Source organism: Eleginops maclovinus, chromosome 4 (genome assembly GCF_036324505.1).
Source record: "Eleginops maclovinus isolate JMC-PN-2008 ecotype Puerto Natales chromosome 4, JC_Emac_rtc_rv5, whole genome shotgun sequence".
Lineage (NCBI taxonomy): Eukaryota > Metazoa > Chordata > Actinopteri > Perciformes > Eleginopidae > Eleginops > Eleginops maclovinus.
In genome coordinates, this window is record NC_086352.1 from 36154554 (window position 1) to 36176578 (window position 22025).

Below are 22025 nucleotides of genomic sequence, written 5' to 3' on the forward strand. Positions count from 1 at the left end.
CTCAAATCAGGCATTACAACTTCACGAATCTGCTATGTGGCAGTATAAATAAATGAATCTGTGGCCTTGTCTTTTGCTACACTTCTTGTGATGAATGTGTCGCTAAAGTCATTTTCACTTGTAGATGTGGGGGAGGGAGTGGGGTTGGAGCGACGAGGCGCAAGCTCGGGTCAGTCACACAGTCAAGGTCATATGCACGTATACTCAGCTCATGGCGAGTACGGCAAAAAAAAAGTTGTAACAAGCAGTAGCGCTGAGCAAAGTGACCAGAACGCGACCACACAGTTATAAAAAACACACACTTTACAAAGTCAGGCAACACTAACCAGGCCTAGTGTGAGTCTGTTTATACACTGCCTGGCAACACTAACCAGGACTAGTGTGAGTCTGTTTATACACTGCCTGGCAACACTAACCAGGCCTAATGTGAGTCTGTTTATACACTGCCTGGCAACACTAACCAGGCCTAGTGTGATGCTGTTTATACACTGCCCAGCCAAAAAAAAGGTCACAAGCCTGTGGGGGGCAGTGCTATGATCTGGGGTTGCTGCAGTTGGTCTGGTCTAGGTTCAGCAACGTGCCCAAAGAGTGAGGTCAGCTGACTACCTGAATATACTGAATGACCAGGTTATTCCATCAATGGACTTTTTCTTCCCTGATGGCACGGGCATGTTCCAAGATGACAATGCCAGGATCCATCGGGCTCAAATTGTGAAAGAATGGTTCAGGGAGCATGAGACATAATTTCACACATGGATTGGCCCCCAGAGTCCAGACCTGAACCTGATTGAGAATCTTTGGGATGTGCTGGAGAAGACTTTGCGCAGTGGTCCGAATCTCCCGTCATCAACACAAGATCTTTGCGAAAAAGGAATGCAACTCTGGACAGAAATAAATGTTGTGACATTGCAGAAGCTTGTGGAAACGATGCCACAGCAAATGCGTGCCGTAATCAAAGCTAAAGGCGGTCCAATGAATATTAGAGTGTGTGACCTTTTTTTTGGCTAGGCAGTGTATTACCTTACTTTCATGAGCATCCGTTCGCTGTTATTGATCATTGTGAAGAGCAGGCAGACGTTCTCCTGTTTTGTATTATGGCAGCTATCGGATGGAATCAATACATGGGCTACACAGGTTGCCATATCAGACTATCACAAGTAAAATACTACAAGAGCACTAGCACGGAGCTAGAACTGGAACTGGTTTGGTGGGAAAGGGGCATATGACTGTGACTCCAGTCAGACTCGAGTCATGATTTTAATGACTTCAGACATGACTTGATCAAATTCGACATGACTTGCGACTCGACTTGGACTTGAATACTATTAACTCGAGACTTGACTTGGACTTTGCCTCTTTTACTTGTAATGACTTGACATATCTCGAGTCAAAAACTAAATTTCCTGATCATGGACATCCTTCCCTGCAATGCGAACTTGCGAAGCCCTGAAGACAGTAAAGTGCGAGTGCCGGCAGGCAAGCAATGCAATCATGTGGCGGATTTTGGTCTTTTTGGATTGGATCAGGATTTAACCAACGTGATTGGATAATCCCCGGCTTTCCCCTCATTAATATTCACGATTTTCCCGGATTTCACCTATGGAAAAGATGCAATTGCGCCGCGGAAGGGAAGCCTAGTCGAGAGCTGTCCGTCCAGTATGCATGAAAAATCAACCTTCTCATCGCTGTGGCACATGTTAGTTCTCTCTCTCTCTCTCCCTCCTGCTCTCTCCCTCTCTCTCTCTCTCTCTCTCTCTCTTACACACACCCTTACATTTGGAAGCACAACCAGAGAAAAATATATTTTCCTGATGACTGTACCTGTATTTTTCTCTCAACTGTACTGATTTGTGTAGCACAGATGTTCTAGTTGTGCACAGATGTCAAACACACTGTTGTCAAAGTTGACTTTACAAATGATATTTTTCTCAAGTTCATCAGACATCTTTTTATTTTCACAGACACACACACATACACACTCAAACACACACACACACACACACACACACACACACACACACACACACTTAGAGGCAAAACCTGAGAAAAAACAACCTTCTCATTGCCACATTACTGTGGCACATGCTAGTTCTCTGACACTCACTCACTTACTCACTTACTCACACACACACACACACACACACACACACACACACACACACACACACACACACACACACACACACACACACACACACACACACACACACACACACACACACACACACTTAGAGGCAAAACCTGAGAAAAAACAACCTTCTCATTGCCACATTACTGTGGCACATGCTAGTTCTCTGACACTCACTCACTTACTCACTTACTCACACGCACGCACGCACGCACGCACGCACGCACGCACACACACACACACACACACACACACACACACACACACACACACACACACACACACACACACTTACATTTTGGAGGCAACACCTGAGAAAAAAAATGGTTCACTTTTCATTTTCCTGATGTGAACCTTAAAATAACTGCCCCTATTTTTCTCTTCTGTTTTTGTAAAGTAATTTTGTAATGCACATTAAACATTTATGTTTATTGAAATATTAAGTCTCATTGTAATTAAAGGAAAATCTTTACGTACTGTAACTGGCATGCTCAAGCACTGCTTTCAGACATCCACTCAGCTCATACGCCTCACTGGTCAAGGCGCTTTACTAACTTTATGGTCACATTGGGGCCTTCCGTGCTAATACAATTCAAACCCAATATTCACTCTCACTTCTTCTCTGAGATACTTTGAAGGTCTTAGGGCGCATGTGTATATCGTAAAAGATTTCAATACAGAAACATTGAACATATTACAATCTGTATTTATACAATTAGACTGTAGATTAGATTGATATGTTCAAATTATGATCGATAGTCTAATAATTGCAATATTAAGTGAAGAGTACATGATGACTTGTTCAGGACTTGTAAAAGATCGAGATTTGGACTTGGACTTGACTTGATTTGCCCTTCTCTGTCTTTACTTGGGACTTGACTTGGACTTGACTGCTAAGACTTGGGACTGACTTGCCAAACAGTGACTTGGTCCCAACTCTGGTGTGACTGACCCGAGCTTGCGCCTTGTTGTTCTGATTGCTCCATCCGGTCGCTCCAACCCCCGTCCCTCCCCCACATCTACAAGTGAAAATGACTTTAGCGACACATTCATCGCAAGAAGTGTAGCAAAAGACAAGGCCGCAGATTTGTCGATTTATACTGCCACAGAGCAGATTCGTGAAGTTCTAATGCCTGATTTGAGAGGTTGTTATAACCAAATTGGAGTTGTAGTTCATCTACAAGCTACAAAACGTTTTTTTTTTTTGTGACTTCAAATTTCGTTCACAGATACGTGGATATTTTATACAAGGGTATGCTCACAAGTTCTGATTTTTTTTTTTTCTGCAAGTTCTCACATTGTACTGTACAAGTGCTCATATCAGGTTTTACAAGCTCTCACATTTTGCTCCCTATCTACCTTCATAAATACAGGACCTTTAAATTAAATCAAAGAAATGACCACATCCTGGGGAGTCCTTTTGAGTCGGTTCTCTTGTCCTTCATTGCTTAACGCATTACGTGTGAATAGTTTCCCAGAAATAATAATAATAATAATATATTGTATTTCTATAGCACACTTTATAAACAACGTTATCTCAAGGTGCTTCACAATGCTATGGGGGAGAAAAGAAACAAACTAAAATGAAATAAAAGCTACCCAATGATCATATTTAATCAAATACATAAATGAATCAACTAGTGAGCTGAGTTTCAGAAAGATAAAAGAAAAAGGTTAAACGCATAAAAGGTTTAAATATAAAATAAAGCACAGTCAGGGAAACGCGGTGAGGAACAGGTGGGTCTTCAGGCTTTTCTTGAAGACCGAGAGGGAATGCAGAGGTCCTTTGGTCGTCTGGTAGCTGATTCCACAGATGAGGACCGAGGGAGGAGAAAGCACCGTCTCCCATGCTGGCCAGTTTTGTCCGGGGAACAACTAGGAGATTGGTGCTGGATGACCTGAGAAGAGTTCAAGGTACGATTCCAGCATTGGGACATGGTTGCATGTCATATCCTCTCTCCCTGCATCTATTCTTATCTATAGACTGGGGGAAAAAGTTGAACAATCCAAAAATAATATAAAAAATGGCAAGGGATGTGTTTTATGTTTAATTGACCGCTTTGCAATATTTCCCTTATACTTCACATTATGATGCTACACATCACGTTATATTGAAACGCATCGTACCACAACTTCAGTTACAATAAATGGAATAATACTTAACTCTTACGTACGGATACAGCATGTCAGACAGAACTGGACAAACCGGCCTTCATCTTTATCCGTAGGCCTGATGAGAGAGCAATGCATTTTTGCCATATCTGAGTAGTTCAACTATGGACTGGATGACATTGCGAGGAAATGACAAAAGGTTACTACACTGTAAACTTATTCCACGCTGGAGGCCCCCTACTTTAAAACGCGTTCTATTGCCACTGTCCTCTATTGCCTGCCAATCACACGGGAGATCGCGGTTCAATTCCCAGGCAGGGGGGGGACAAACAAGTGCGACCTATTCCTATCTGATGAGACAGTTCTTTTCCCAGCAGAACAATCAGTTTTGGGCACGGCGGATTGATCTGCTGTTGCCGAGCCTCTGGGAATGCTGTGTTCTCTACCCGATGTTACCGGCGTCATTAAAGATTGATCTGATCTTATCCTACCTGCTTCAGTAAGCTTCAGCCCCCCCTCCCAGCTGCACGGCCCTAAAACCTGCACACTAATGGCAGCGTATGACTCCTTTCAGCAACAGTGGCTCTGTAATTGTCAGGCTGCTATTTTTGGCAATGACTTTGGCCTGCTCCTCTCAGAAAGCGAGGTCAGCGCTATCAGCTGCAGAGATAATTAATTTGACTGATCCATCTCAACAGCTCCATAACTCGGCCATCATGTGTGTGTGATAGATAGATAGAATCGGAGGATGAAACCCTCTTTATTGTCACATACATGCACACAGCAGAGCACACACAGTGAAATTGGTCCTCTGCATTTAACCCATCCTAGTACTAGGAGCAGTGGGCAGCTATCGTGCAGCCCCCGGGGAGCAATGGGGAGGGAGGATTGGAGGTGTCCAGTGCCTTGCTCAAGGGCACCACAGCAGGGCCTAGGAGGTGAACTGGGACCTCTCCAAGTAGCAGTCCACTTTCCATATTTTCTCAAGTGTGTTCAGGGACTTGAACCGGAAACCCTACGATTCCCAGTCCAAGCCCCTACTGACTGAGCCACTGCTGGACAAAAGGAGTGGAGATGCCGGGGAGCTCCATAACTCGGCCATCATGTGTGTGTGCCGCACATCCCTAAGTAACGACTAATGCATTTTAGACAGCATCTTCATCAGTTTGCACAGGGAAATGAGGAATGCAATGCATCATGGGAAGAACTCATAAATGTTGATGTTAAAAAAAAAACAGACATTTTAACACCAGCTTTAATGAACATTCTAATTGGGCAACCACTTTTTGGTTGAATTTTTATTCTTTCTGTTGGCTGAATAAAGTCACAAAATCATTAAACACATTTTATTTAATTAACTTTCAAATGCACTGAAAAAAACTGAAACGTTGACGTTGAACGTAACTGTATTAGGTTATTTCTAAGCAATTTTATTAAGTTTAAATACAAAATATTAGGTTCAACTTAATATTATTGCGTTCAACTAACATATTACAGTTACGTGCAATTTGTTGACATAATACATTTAATTAAAGTCAACGTTTCAGTTTTTCAGTGTGGGCAGGCACCGAGTTTTGAGAGATTTCAGCTCTAGAGGATTTTTCAAGTTGGTGCTCTAAATATAGCATGTAGATTTGAGTATAGATGGTACACAAGTAGAGGCACACTCTATATGAGCGGTAAAAAAGTAGAAGTAAGAGCGAGATACTTAATGGCTGTATGAAAGTATATGGTCCAAACATAGCAGAACTGAAAACATGCTCAATGAATATTCTAACATCTGTCAAGACTTCATTTAATTTCAAGCATGTTGACCTCATTTTATGAAAAACCTAAAAGCTAAATGGATATCTTACTTTTAAGAAGAGCCAGTAACTAGAAGCGTGTTTGGTTCCTGCACAACCTGTTGAGAGTGAATATTATCTTGCAGCCATGCCGCCTTGACAGGTTGAAAGCGGAATTGTCAAATAAAAAGGGGGGGGGGGGGGGGGGTCCGGGCCTGCAGCAGAGGGGAGGTGAAGCTGAAGGCAGCTCAGGGAGCTCACACTGGATAGAGCAGGCTAACCTTTTAGCCTCAGAGGGCTGCTTACATAATGATGCCTTCAAGGCCTCTGCATGTACTCTGGACTGATGAGAGGGAGGTGCATGTGGGAGGCTGTGTGTGAGATGCTCTACTAATAACAATAATAATAATAATAATAATAATAATAATAATAATAATAATGATAGATTTTATTTATATAGGCGCCTTTCAAGGCTCTCAAGGTCTCCGTACAAGATACACAGAATACAAACACAACCTAAACACCAGCAGAAAAATCTCACAATATAAATATGATGAGTAGTGATCAGGGTGGATATGCCAGTGTGAAGAGATCTGAACTGTAAAATATCACAATGTCCTTTTTAATTGTTGTCCAATTCCCCCACTGATACAAATGCTGTTTATTTCTTTCATTCAAATGTTTCTTTAAAAAGATTCCATCCACATTGTGGACACAGGAAAGCTGAAGGAGCTGTCTCTGCAGCCTCTCAATCTGTCATACTGTGCATCTGCAGACAGCTGGAGGGGTTTGAATGGAAAAACTGACTCTGAAACACACCTTACTGTCTTCTAGATGTCTGTGCTGGGTAAACCGGTACCAGAGGAGCTGTCTGCACCGATACATGCTGCATGTTAGCCCAGCTCTCAGCAGCATTTGCCTTAGGAAATGTCACATTTAATCCCACATCTGACACTCTTGGGCACACTGAGCTATTCTTCTTCTATTAATCTTTGTGAATAATTTACACTTTGTTTTCCTGAGCACAACATACTGTATATCTGCCTAGAGACACGTTATAAAAAGTTATTAAAGAAAAGTGTTGGAAACATAAATTATAGCTGACCGTTTTTGCTTGGTTGGTGCATGGATGAATTATTCAGGGTGCTCTCATCTCTCCACAATGGGCCATTACTGGAAATGATGCCCATGAACTCCTCGAATGCTGGGTTCATGCATTAGTAGAGCTCTCTCTATATTCCAGTACATACCAAGGAGTGTTTATCCTACTAATCTCATGGCTTGGAATGCATCCAACATTTTAGTGTGTGTATGCATTTGAAGGATGGGACATGTATTTTCTTACTCCTTCGTTTGTTTCCTCATACCCACTCCCATTTGGACAGATGGAATAAACATCTTACATATGTCTCCAGACCTCAGACAGCATTGACAGTGTACGTATCAGTTGGGATGTTGCTTGAGGAGAGTGTGGGGGTCTGAAACCCTTGCTCCTGTATTGATGCAAATGATCGATATCATTTGCATCAATACAATTTCAATACAGTTCATTATGCTCAGAGGAGAGTTGCACTGCTGAAGCAGGAAAGAGAAAACAGACTGCCACAATCTTAGTTTTTGTGTTTAATTTCCTGTCTTATTTTGACATTTATTTCCTCCTTGTGTCTTACTTCCTGTGTCTGATTGTCTCATAGTGTTCAGGCGCTGCCCCTGTGTTTCTCCTCCCCTCCCCAGCTGTGTCTTGTCTTGTGATTCCGCTGTATGTATTTAGCTTTGCTTTCCCCTGTGTTCTGTGTGAGTTTGTCCTCATTCTTCCCTTGGTTGGCTCTCATGCCTACATGTTGTGGATGTCCCTCTGCTGCCCTCTTGTGTCTAAGTGTTCCAGAGGCCTGTACGACGAAGCCAGGTCAACAGACCCTGGATATGTTTGAGTTGTCTGGCTTAACTAAACCTAACAAACGCAATCTCGCTATTCGGTCCTACAACACTGGTTATCAACTCGGTAAGTCAAACCAGGGTTTCTTTGTTCAGCTATGAGCGCGTTCACTTGCTTCGGAGCAGGTTAGGTGTTGAGCATAAGTTACCATGGAGATCTACCCCGGAATGAAGTGAACCAGCTTCGAAAAACCCAGTGTTAACCCAGAGGTTACCTCGCTAACCGCAGATCCTACTTCATCGTACAGGCCTTTGGTTTGTTCTAGTTTTGTTTACTACTTTGTTCAACCTCGTCTGCTCCTGCAGTTCTGGTGTTTGTTTTGTATCAGCTTTTCATTTAATAAAAGATCGCTTTTTGTTGACATTCCTATTTCCTCCTCTGCTGTTTCTGTACTGCATTTGGGCCCTTATCCTGACCCACCCCCGAAAAAAACTGGGTTAGTTTCAGGCCCAATTCCAAACCACACCCTTCCCAATCCCACTCAGTGATGGAGTGAACTCCGTCTGCAGTCTCCCTCCAGCTGAATGGCGCTCCCTTCTTCCTGGTGGAGGGTGTGAATACTGCTGCAAGCTTTGGGACAAACTCCCCTCTCTCCGGCCGAAACAGGAAATACCGTAACTTTTCGTAACAACGGTTTCAAATCAGCATCTCTTGGTCAAAAAATAAAATGATAACTAAAATAAAACTTTAAAATATGATGTTGATATGTTGGTTTTCACAGTAGTCTGTAAATATACACAACTTTATAATTAAATTCACACCTGTACACTGTACATATTCCTGAGTAAAAAAAAAAAAAACAAGGTAACATCTGTATGATATTTAATGTGTATTTTGATTCGCGCAGTTCACCAGTCTAAATGTTTGCAGGAACTGTTTGTACACAGCGTGTCTCCCGACGGACACACACAACGGGGAGTCCGGTCAGGTGGAGCAGCAGGTGAAGTCAGGATGCAGAGTCGTTGTTGGAGGGCTTGATAACTCACTCCCCCTCCACACTTGCTGCTTTGGAACGGCACTTAATGTGGCGGACCCTCCACACAAACGCACAAACAGAGGGGTAGTGTGTAGGGGTAGGGTGTAGGGGGCGGTTTGGAAGTGAGCCTCAATGTACGCTCGGATTTTGCAGGTCTCAGGTTGTTCTTTTGGCTTTGTTGTTCTCATAGAGGTAAATTAAGCATGACTTGGGTAGTATTGTAACCCAGCCCTGAGAAGGAGCTCAGCTGTGCATGTCTGCTCTGCCCCAAGGGTGCAGAGTACTCAGATAACTCTCATACCTCTCTTTGTCCTCCTCTCCACCCCTGTCTCTAGCCTGCCTGTTCTACCAAAAAACCTGTTATCCCTAGCTTCGGAGCGAAGATTGTTAGCCCCATTACTTGAAGTATTGGAAATAAAATTCCTTTGTCATGTTACAAATGTTTACACTATCAGGTATCAAATAATATAAAGTAACTAAATGAATGTATTGCTGTAAAACCAGTTAAAGCTTCTCATATTCAAAGAACACCAGATGCTTTAGCTGATGCCAAACTGTCCTGCAAACAGCATAGAGATGCAGATGCTGATACAGATAATGAGGCAGTAAAGGAAGAGTGAGATGTGAGGAATCAGTGATTGTGGGGTTATTGAGGGCATAAACAGAAGCTTTTTGAAAACTGAAAAATATGTTCTAGGGTAACAAATCAAGTGAGAAGTAGGGTCATTTTCTCATAGGCTCAGACTACTTTCTGTAACCAGTGGAGACGCCCCCTGCCAAAAAACGAAGGCAGTCAAGAGAGAGAAAGAGAAAAACTGTATACAACTAATTACTTAATTTTACATTAAAAACAACACTGACTTGGCCAATCATCCCCACTTCAGTCATATTTTACATGTTGTTGCACATTTCATGGGTCAACCGGATACATTTCAGTACTCTTGAAGGTCGTCTTGTATCCTAAAACTGTAAAGTGAATCAGTCAGTTGTAGTTAGGGGTTGGGAAAATAAACTTTACGTTGGAGATATCCTCATTGAGTCCTCAGCTCCCTCAGAGAGCACAGCAGCTGCTCATCGGGCCGGGGGAGCAGCGAGAGCACAGCAGTATTTGAAGTGAGCTGCTGAACAGAACCGGGCTCAAATTCATTTGGTTTCCATACTATGAGTCATGCGAAGTTGAATTCCACTGCCTGTCCACCTGAATATGACTCAAACTCACTCAAATTATCATTCCCCATGCAGCTCAGGCCACAGGCAGAAGTGTACACAGAGCCGAGTGGGCAGGTTCACTCTGTTTAACAGGAAGTCATGCCTTAAATAGGGGAGAGTAGGGTAAGATCAGCCAATTTTTACAACTGTTAAAATTAGATAGAGGTCAAATGACAACACCATCCTTTAACTCAAGATGTCTTCTGTCAATCATGATGATAATAATGCATCCATCACTAAGGACTAAGGAGTATAAGTTGAACCAATGGCTCACTTTGCCCCACAGTCCAGCTTAGTCATTCATGCTAATCTTTAGCTAAATGATTCACATGGTTTTACACCTTGATAAATAACCAATATGTATGATACATATTTTTAGCGCTGGATAAATGTACTTCGACAGAACAATAATTATACCGGAAATGTTGAAAATTGAAAAAAGCAGAACATGGTTTATTGTGAAAAAGCACTTTTATCACTTTACCATGTGCTTCTCTCCATTACAGCCCAAGATGTATGGTGGCTGCTTCCTGAATGCATGGTCACATGACAACACATGTACACAGTTGCCTGGATAAAGTTGGTGGGTCAACTTCCCACTGGCTCATCTTACCCCACTCTCCCCTACATTGGAATGTCATCCAGCAACATACTAAATATTAAACCTAAGCCAACTGACACCATCAGATATACAAATCTGCCCATCTCTAATATTAACTGGTTTTCAGGGATCAGAGAATTTGTATTTGTCAAAACCTGACAATTAGAAACAAAATACCCTGCATCATTATGATGTGTCATCAAATGCAATGATATGCTGATTAATGGACAGTATACTACACAAACTCACCCCCAGCTTGCGGCTGCGCATGCGTACGTAGCCCTGCTTGACGATGTCGTTGAAGTTGGTGGCCATTTTCGGAGGGGGGGTAACCAGCTGGGTGTTGCTGTGGAGACCATCCAGAAGTTTCTTTCCTCCCTCAGCCCTAGAATCTCATGGAGAAAAGTTTGGATAGTTTTTAAAAACTGAAATGTATTTTTTGGTCATTACAGAAAAAGTAAAAGCATTATGATCCTCAGTATACCCGAAGCACAGTCTGAGGTCTGAGGATGAATTAATTTCACATCTAGCTCACATTTACTGTATATAATAAATCAAGTGAGAAGCAGGGTCATTTTCTCATAGGCTGCTGCAATCAGACTATTTTCTGCAGTGGAGACGCCCCCTGCCCCCACAGACAAAAAACTAATAAAACGAGGGCAGTCAATGTTCAACACAAAACACCAAATATTTCCAAGGAGAAAATTGTCAAAAGAGAGAAAGAGAAAAACAGTTAAAACTAATAACTTAATTCAACATTAAAAAGGGGGTAGTGACGGGCCAAGATTGGCTCTGTATGCAATGTTAGCGTAGTTTCCTTAGCATTCGCCTATACTGCCTATGCCCAGGGCCGGCCCTGGTTAAGTCTGTAAAGATCATTACAGTAGTAGTAAGGGGGCATGAATAAAACCTAATTTTGTCAGAAAGACACACACACACGCACACAACCGTCCAGAGAGAGAGGACAGTTGCGCCTTCATTGACTCACTTGCGGTAATGAAACTGATATACTAGAGGTGACGTGACTTATACAGCAATTTATGTCTCGACAGACAGAAGCCTGGCTAAAGGCGAGACGGGGAGATTTATCATTATGGCAGTGTTGGTTTAGCTAAGTGGCTCAGACACAAAGACTATTAAACATTGAACAAACACAGAATCAGACGGAATGGAGGGGCATACAATCATGCAAACACAAACACACACACACACACACACACACACACACACACACACAAACACACAGATGTCAATTTCTAGAACAAGCATTTTTATAAATGTGTAAATAAAAATAATACAGGTGATCAATAGGCCACCTAAAATACATATTCTGGTTCTGATGCACTGTGAACAAGGTGTTCTGTTCTCTGAGGAATGCGCTGTAAGACTTTCATTAACTTCAATCACTAAACTCACCCTGCATATATTTGGGATCTGATATTAACACCTTTGCAAGTTATTGTCACCAGATTACCAGCTAACATAAACGTAATGAACATCAATTATAATGATACAATGGCGTAATGTTCATTATGTTGCATAAAGGGTACTTTACTGCCATAGCTGAGAACCCGTTTATGAGTCAGATAAAACTCTGATGCCAAGACTAACCGCTCTGTTAGTCTAGGCATCAAAGTTTTCTTAAACAGCAAACCATTAAGTCTCTTTTTTAAATAAATAATCATTTGTCGAGGGTACAATAAAAAGTAAGGGTGCTTATTAACCAGAAAAAACACAGAGGGTTTCATTTCAAAGTGACTCACAGATGTAATGGTTATTAAGTACAGCTCAGTGAAAATAATCTGTGTGTAAACTTTCACTGAATAACAGCTTCAGAGTATTGTTCACAGCTCTTTTAAAAACTGCCCTCATTGAACTGAACTGGGGGCCTGAAATGGGTGCTTGGTTTTGTACCATTCTCATTTTTCTGCTTATGAGCTTATGAAACCAGACCTGTCCCATAGAGGAGCCAATGATCCTCTTACTCCACTAGCATAACTCAGCTTTGATGATGTGCTATTAAGTTTACTGGGACAGAACCAATTAACTTCAGTATTGGCATTAAAGAGAAATAAAGGTGGAGGATGGATAAGCTCCATCATGAGGAGCAGATGCAATGCATTTGGTGGCCTTCTCCTGAAACGCACCATCACCTCCTTTGCATGAACACACAGATATGTCTGAACAATTGATCACATGAACCTCAGAAATATGTGCAAGCCTAGGGCTATCAAGGTCGCTCATAATTACTAGCCTATATTGATCCATAGCTGTCTTGGCAAAGTTCCATCCTCCACAATTAGAAAAAGCATGTGACAAAACGTCATTCAAATGTTCCCATAATTAATGCAAATACAGATTACATTTCAGTTTGATTTAATTATTTCATTTTATTATTGACATCTTGGGGCTTCCACACAGTGACCATCAGAGCAGAAATCTAACTATTCTGCAAGCTACAGGGGGTGTATAATGAACAGAAGAAGTATTTCATTTACCTTGTCGTACTCTTCAAAACCTCTCCTCTTCATATAATAGATGGTATTTAATAATAATCGATACAGCAGAGTATCGCAATACTTTACGTGGCAATTTTGTATCGACGCGCGGACGGCAAGTATCGATATTTTATTATATAAACTATTCATATTGCAAAATCTAATTAAAGTGTTTGGTCACAATTGCTTTTTCAATCCACTAGATCAGGGGTGGCCAACTAGCGGCTCTCGAGCAACATGTGTAGCGTGGTACAGAGTGAAATTGCCCTCCACCATCCATCTTCTCCCGCTTTTCCGTCAGGGCCGCGGAGGTAACAGCTCCAGCAGAGAGCCCCAAACTTTCCTTTCCCTGGCCACATCAACCAGCTCTGACTGGGGGATTCCAAGACGCTCCCAGGCCAGCGAAGATATATAATCCCTCCACCTGGTCCTAGGTCTACCCCTCGGTCTCTTCCCAGCTGGACGTGCCTGGAACACCTCCCTAGGGAGGCGCCCAGGTGGCATCCTCACTAGGTGCCCGAACCACCTCAACTGGCTCCTTTCAATGCGAAGGAGCAGCGGTTCTACTCCGAGTCCCTCCCGGATGACAGAACTTCTCACCTTATCCCTAAGGGAGATGCCAGCCACCCTGCGGAGAAATCCCATTTCAGCCGCTTGTATCCGCGATCTCGTTCTTTTGGTCATGACCCATCCTTCATGACCATAGGTGAGGGTAGGAACGAAGATGGCCCAGTAGACAGAGAGCTTTGCATTCTGGCTCACACCCTCTGATCCCCCTTTTTAAAAAGAGAAACCACCACCCCGGTCTGCCACTCCTTCTGTACTGTTTCCGACTTCCACGCAATGTTGATGAGACGTGTCAACCATGATAGTCCCTCAACACCCAGAGCCTTCAGCATTTCTTGACGGATCTCATCCACCCCCGGGGCTTTGCCACTGTGGAGCTATTTAACTACCTCAGTGACTTCCCCCCCGTGAGATTGGAATTGATCCCCCTTCATACAGCTTGGTGATCAGTTGACAACTCCGCCCCTCTCTTCACCCGAGTGTCCAAAACATGCGGCCTCAGGTCCGATGATACGATAACAAAATTGATCATGGACCTTCTGCCTAGGGTGCTCTGGTACCACGTACACTTATGAGCATCCTTATGTTCGAACATAGTGTTTGTTATGGCCAATCCATGATTAGCACAGAAGTCCAGTAACAAACCACCACTCCGGTTCAGATCAGGGAGGCCGTTCCTCCCAATCAGGCCCCTCCAAGTGTCTCCATCATTGCCCACGTGTGCGTTGAAGTCTCCCAGCAAGACTAAGGAGTCCCCTTCAGGAGCCCCATACAGGACTTCTTTAAGGGTCTCCAAGAAGGCAGAATACTCTGAACTGCTGTTTGGTGCATAAGCACACACAACAGTCAGAGGTTTCCCCCCCATGACCCGCAGGCGTAGGGAGGCGACCCTCTCGTCCACTGGGGTAAACTCCAACAAAGCGGCACTCAACCGGGGGCTTGTGAGTATCCCCACACCCGCTCGGCGCCTCACACCTTGGGCAACTCCAGAGAAGAATAGAGTCCAACACCTATCCAGAAGTAAGGTTCCAGAGCCGACGCTGTGCGTAGAGGTGATCCCCACCAGATCCAACTGGTAACGCTCCACCGCCCGCACAAGCTCCGGCTCCTTCCCCCCCAGAGAGGTGACATTCCACGTCCCCAAAGCCAGCTTCTGTCGCCTGAGTCTGGTCCGTTGAGACCCTCTGCTTTCACTGCCACCCTTCTGGCAGCGCACCCGACCCCATCGCTGTTTCCCGTAGGTGATGGGCCCGCGGGACGGGGAAGCGGAGGTGTTGCCCACGTTGCTTTTTCGGGCTGTGCCCGGACGGGCTCCGTGGCAAGCCCGGCCACCAGACGCTCGCTGACGAGTCCTCCTTCTGGGCCTGGCTCCAGAAGGGGACCCCAGGCTTCCTCCGGGCCGGGTATCCTCGCTTAAATGTTTGTTTGTCATGAGGTCTTTTGAACCAATCTTAGTCTGGCCCCTTACCTGAGACCAATTTGTCATGGGAGACCCTACCAGGAACACAAGGTTCCAGACAACACAGCCCCCAGGTTCATCGGGGCACACAAACCTCTCCACCACGATAAGGTGCTGGTTCTCGGAAAGGTATTGCCCTCCACTACACATTTAAATTGAAAGTCTTTTATTTTGTTCTGCAAAGAGCAAAAATATGTATTTTATCATCACAGTTTGCCACACACACACACACCCACCCACACACACACACACACACACACACACACACACACACACACACACACACACACACACACACACACACACACACACACACACACACACACACACACAGTAACTTCACTCAAGTGTGTGTTTTCGTTCTCTCAACGTATTCACTATACTAAAACAGAAAAATGATGAACATCTGCACCAACATCCAAACAATAATCATGTCTGTTGCATTGCTATTCCAGACCAGTTTCATGTTGTACATTCAATATCAATGTGTTGCTCCGATACAGTCAGCCAATCATGTCTACCAAACATTGTAACATTAACCAAATCAATTATGTATCTATTTTAACTTATTTATTTATTTATCTGTGAATCATACACGAGCAGTCCGGACTCTTTACTCATAGTTCTACTCTCCAGCCTCCCGCTCGCTCGAGGTAATGAGGCAACCAGTGCTAACTACTAGCCATTTTCAGTACGTTACTTTGGCTGAAAAAGTAACGTTCATAAACAATACTACATAAAGTCCAACCGGGATCATAAACTCACACATAACATGTTCAGCCATCAATTACACAATTCCAACTCTCCCTTCTTACCTGCAAAGAGCAAAAATATGTATTTTATCATAACAGTTTGACACACACACACACACACACACACACACACACACACACACACACACACACACACACACACACACACACACACAGTAACTTCACTCAAGTATGTGTTTTTGTTCTCTGAACGTATTCACGCAAGACTTCCCTTGTCCCCGAACACAGTGTAGCGAACGCGCCCTCTGCTGGTCGGTGTTAGACACTGCATACTGCTAGATAACACTACATTTTTCAAACAATAAACCAACCAACCATCTCTTATCAGAAAACACACAGACAATTTTCACCACACTCTGAACATGAGCTGTACTAAATGCAAATCATGTTAAACATGTAATTAATAATAATGTAGGTATATCAACCCACTGATGGCTCTGTATGCCACACATGCGGCTCTTTGCCCAGTCTCATGCGGCTCCTCAGTACATATGGAATTTTAAGTGTGTTTTTTTTTTTTGCGCATATGTATCCAAGTTCAGAAAGAGCTGACGACACACAAGTTCCAGACCAATCGTTGCACAGAGCTTTCCACACAGAAGTGCTTTAGCCAATCAGAATGCAGATCCTGTAGTACAGGAGGCGGGTTCTACTGCACTCGCGATGTGACAGTAAAGAGAGAGATCTGCTTCTGAACGGCGAAAATAAATCTCAGATAAAACCGTAATTACTCAATACAAAGTTGTCAAATCAAAACGGTAACACTTTGCAGTTGTAGTTGTGTGTGAGAGGGCCTGTTCACGGAAAGCTGGCCACCAACACAGAAGGACTCCTGAGTTGCTGAATCGCGATAACGAATAAATAAGAGAGAAAGTGCATCTCTGTCAGCAGAGCTTCTGCCAGTCCCAGGGTAATACGTATCTGTCTGTGTGACAGAGTGTGTCTCTATCGGAGTGTGTGTCTTTGAGTGTGTGTGTCTGTGTGTCAATTACATTACATTTTTAGATTTTCATTTTCTATGTGTGAGAAATAGAGAGGGGCACAGAGGAATAGAGGGAGCACACCAGTGGCGTGGTTATACCTATTTTAGGTGAACTTCAGCCCAAATTCAATACCACCCAAAAGTGCACCAGAAGCATGCAATTCACTTTAAAGTGTTTTAAAAATCTGCCCGGGGAAGCATGCCCCCAGACCCCCCTAGAGGATGTGAAGTCGCCCCCAGACCCCCCTAGAGGATGTGAAGTCGACCCCACTCAAACTTCAAAACTAGCTATGCCCCTGGAGCACACAGAAAGGGTGAGAGCAAAAGAGAAAGGGCAAGAGAGAAGTGGGGGGACATACATCCACGATGTGTGTATGATGTGGCTCTTTGCAGTAACACAGTCAAATAATTGTCTCTTCGTCTCTGACTGGTTGGCCACCCCTGCCCTAGATGGTGCTGGGCTTTTTCGTGTGCAGTCATGGCCGTGGATAAAGTCAGCTCTCGGCTCAGTAGAATGAATGGAGAGAGAAAATAAAGCTGGATTCAGCTTTTAGCGCATTTTACAACTTTAAGGACCTAATGTTTTTAATAAAGGCGATAAAAGGGTTCACACTGGGTAGTTTATTTTGTTAAACAAATATGATGCGCTGATTTACCGACGTCTATTTCCCAATGTAAGTCAATGTAAAAAAGTATTTCTGGGCCCGGTGAATGATACGGAAGTTGTGGTACGCCGTTTGGCCTCTACAAAAATGTTCATCAAAGTTCAGAGCACTTCCTGGGGGCTTGGCCATATCGCAACATATCGTATTGCAATACTTAGCATATCGTCGAATCGCAATACTATCATATTGTGGTTACCCTGGTGATTCCCACCCCTAGTATTTAAATATTATTACATCAAAGGTTATTAAAAAAGATAGGTGTCTCATTCCTGTTACATGTGTTAGTATTTTTGAAAAACACAACCACTAGAAAAGGCATGAACTTGTCCCTGCAAGATCTGACTCATAGCAAGGTCACAACATTGATTCAGTGGTTCATTGATCCTGTAATCGCGCTTCCTGTGTGTGTGTGTGTGTGTGTGTGTGTGTGTGTGTGTGTGTGTGTGTGTGTGTGTGTGTGTGTGTGTGTGTGTGTGTGTGTGTGTGTGTGTGTGTGTGTGTGGTTGTGTGTGTGTGTGTGTGTGTGGGTGTGGGTGTGTGTGTGTGATGACACTGTATCAATGGAGTGTTCAATGTGACTGACAAGCCAGCAGCCCTCACACACACATCCAGCAACAGCTCCAAATGTGTGTGTACAGTATAGGAGTGTCAGATGCACTGACATGTAATTGGTATAGTGTTTGTGAACACTGACAACACACATTATCACTGATAGTTCTTACAAGTGGTTCTGCGTACAAACACGAAGATAGCAGCCAGTGTCAGAGTTGCTGCACATCAACATCAGTCACTCCTCCATCAGCTCCAATGCGTCTGAACACAGGCAGGCAGCTGGGCTCTGTTTTCACTGCTTACAGCACAGCCAGGATACCAAAGAGCAGGCCCTAAGCAGCTGTCTGAGTGAGCAAGTGATCGTCCTGCAGACAAAGCACCAATGATGTGCTTTTTCATTAAAGAGGGGGTCATTATTTGAATTAGCCTTATAGACATTTTTTAACTGCCTTCTGATTTATGATGGAAATATCTGACAGATATATTTGAGTTATGGCGTTATTCAATATTATGTTTTAGAACTGTTACGATATTTACGTGATGTAATATTCACATAATTATGTTTTGATATGGACGTTTTGTGAATGAGTAACGTCAGCCTCCTCCTGTGGGTGGATGGCGGAAGGCCTACAGTGACATTATTAGACACATTATTTGATAGTAGATGACATTTTTGGCACCTTGTTCTAAATACTTTAGGCGCACCATAAAGCGCATTATTTTTGTCATCTTATTTCTTGATGATTGCCTGATCAGAATAACTTCATTTTAATTTTGGTTATATTTTTCTGGAAAATCAACCAGAGTTTATTGTTAAATAAATCCTATTTTCGAGTGGAACAAAACAACCTCTCTTTGGGCACTTTTTAGGAAAGGTGTCTGCCGTCACCATACCTCATGTGGCTTCAGAAAGTTTAAAACCCAGGATTAGCCACTTCAGTAACAATGTTTATCTGTTTTCTAAAAGCAACATCTCTCTCTGAATATGAAGCTAGTGCCACCAGGGGGAAAGGTTTACTTTAAAAAAAGTTTTTTTTTTTTCTTTTGACCCTTTACTTGTTACTAAGCATTTGTCTTTGGCTTGCAACCAAGACAGATTAGCTGTTTGCCCCTTTAATCTTTATGCTAAGCTGAGCTTCTACATTAGTATATACTGTACATAAGTCTGGTGAGACTGTCTGGCCAATAAAGTTAATCGAAAATCAAAACTATGTATTTGTGAAGATTTACGTCTTTCCTACTGAAAGACGTAAATCTTCACAAATACATAGTTTTGATTTTCGATTGCTCAGTTATTTCTAAGAGCAGCCCACTGTCTTTTTCATCAAGCAATACTCGAAAACAGGAAGTAATTACGCATTTGTTGGGAAGTGTTATCAGCCACATATAAATTTGCATTTGGTGCTTGCGTGAGTCTTCATGATAATATCACTCAGAGGCATCAAAGTTAAACTTTTCAAAAGGTTTTAATTTGGTTCTTAAACATTTTGATAACATTGGTCTTTAAATATCTGTTTGTTGAGAAAGGAATGCATCTGATTACACAGCAAGGATACTATTTTATTTTGTAATTAGACAATTTCATTTACAGATCAGAACATTATTGAGACATAGGTATAAGGCAATAACTGAGCAGTGTGTAAAGCAACTGACTGTTGAAGGTGTGTTTGTGTGTGTGTGTGTGTGTGTGTGTGTGTGTGTGTGTGTGTGTGTGTGTGTGTGTGTGTGTGTGTGTGTGTGTGTGTGTGTGTGTGTGTGTGTGTAGCAGGTTGGAAATGCTATATGTTACGTTTTATTCAAACAGACACCCCCGTATTTTTTGTTAATAATTAATCTTTCCAACACAAATGTATACAATATATTGTAACTTCACTAGATGGCGCTCTGGCGCTGCTGTGGATGCATTAGGGAGAATATTGCAACAGGCTCAGCCCATGCGCATGTCAGAAATAATCGTGCTGTGACCTGAGCAAGATGTTAACTTTGGTCCTCTCTCTATTAATTCACAGGTACTGAAAAACTGACTTTTCTGTCTTTACCTTGCATCAATATATAATGTAAATGCATTGTCAATAGTTGTGTAATGTTTAACATGATTTTTGACGTGTGTAAGCAGGGCCGGCCCTGGGAAAGGGGAACTAGGCGCTCACCTAGGGCGCCGAATTGGTGGGGTGCGCCCTCTAGTGGCGCCCTTAAGCATACATCTTTGTCTTAACCAGGGCTAACTACGCAAGATTGACTCTTGCATACAAAGTCAATCTTGGCCCGTCACTACCACGCCCCCCCACCCCCACCCCGTAAGGTGGAGTGCTTGTGAGGGGGGGGAAGGTAGTGTCGGACCATGATTGGGGCGCAAGTGTAGCAAGCGTCCTGTTGTAACTAATTGTTCTGGTTAGCATTGCCATGCTAAGTAGTGTTTTTCATAGGGCACCGTCTTGCACAGTAGTTTGGGGGGTGTGGGTGGCTGACATCTGGCACTCTGTGGCATCAGGGGACGTGTTCTGTTTGTTGGGAGTGTAGGACAGCCAGCAGTGAGTGGATGGTGATGCAGAGGGTGCCATGGTTGAGCTAGTTTCACGGTTCAGGCTACTCTATATATCGACTACCGCCCTGTCGCACTGACCTCGACCATCATGAAGTGCTTCGAAAGGCTGGTCATGAGGCAGATCAAATCCACTCTTCCTCCCTCCCTGGACCCGTTTCAGTTTGCCTACCGAGCTAAACGGTCCACAGAGGATGCAATCATCTCCGCTCTACACCCAGCCCTCACACACCTGGACGCTAAGAACTCCTACGTCTGAATGCTATTCATAGACTTCAGCTCAGCATTCAACACCATCATCCCCCAGCAGCTTGTGCGTAAACTTACAGACCTGGGCCTCAGCCCCTCTCTCTGCAACTGGTTGCTGGACTTGGACTGAACACATCGAACACACTAACACTGAGCACGGGGGCCCCCCAAGGCTGTGTGCTCAGCCCCCTTCTCTTCACCCTGCTGACCCATGACTGCAAACCCAGCTACAGCTCCAACCACATCGTGAAGTTCGCTGACGACACCACCGTGGTGGGTCTCATCAGCCACAACGATGAGACTAACTACAGGAAGGAAGTGAACCAGCTGGCCCGTTGGTGCCAAGATAACAATCTCTTCCTCAATGTGGGGAAAACAAAGGAGATTGTTGTTGACTTCAGGAGAACCCACTCCCAACCCCCCTCCCTCTGACCATCAATGGTGCTGCTGTGGAGCAGGTGAGCAGTACCAAATTCCTGGGTGTGACCATCACAGATGACCTCACCTGGAACAACAACACCACTGCACTGGCAAAGAAGGCCCAGCAACGCCTCTACTTCATCAGGAAGCTCAAGCAAGCAGGAGCCCCCCCCCCCGTTATGCTCTCATTCTACCGAGGCGCCACTGAGAGTATCCTCAGCAGCCGCTGTGGTTTGTAAGCTGCACCGCCTCCAACCGCAAGAGCCTGCAGCGAATCGTGAACTCTGCCCAGAGGATCATCGGGGTCTCACTCCCTACACTACAGGACATCTACAGCACCCGACTCACCCGCAAAGCACTCGGCATTGCGGGGGACCCCACCCACCCCTCCAACAGCCTCTTCAGCCTCCTGCCTTCAGGGAGAAGGTTCCGCAGCCTCCGCTCGAGCTCCACCAGGCTGAGGAACAGCTTCTTCCACCAGGCGGTCAGGATGCTGAACTCTCTCCCTCCCTCCCTATCTCCTCTCACTCTCTCCCTCTCTCGCTCTCTCTCTATCCTCCGTCCCTCCCTCA

At 43.9% G+C, this 22025-nt stretch overlaps 1 protein-coding gene across 2 annotated transcripts in view; it reads right to left on the reverse strand.

The window, feature by feature from the left end:
• The window catches only part of dok4 (docking protein 4), an 80140-nt gene that overhangs the window by 23774 nt on the left and 34341 nt on the right, over positions 1-22025 (reverse strand). Inside the window, exon 2 of one of the 2 annotated variants that reach the window (XM_063882520.1) lies at positions 10996-11131. In XM_063882520.1, the coding sequence (XP_063738590.1) occupies positions 10996-11061 (66 nt within the window). In that variant the 5' untranslated portion in view covers positions 11062-11131. Of the gene's footprint in view, positions 1-10995; positions 11139-22025 lie in introns of both variants that reach the window. The other variant, XM_063882519.1, reaches the window with a different exon arrangement.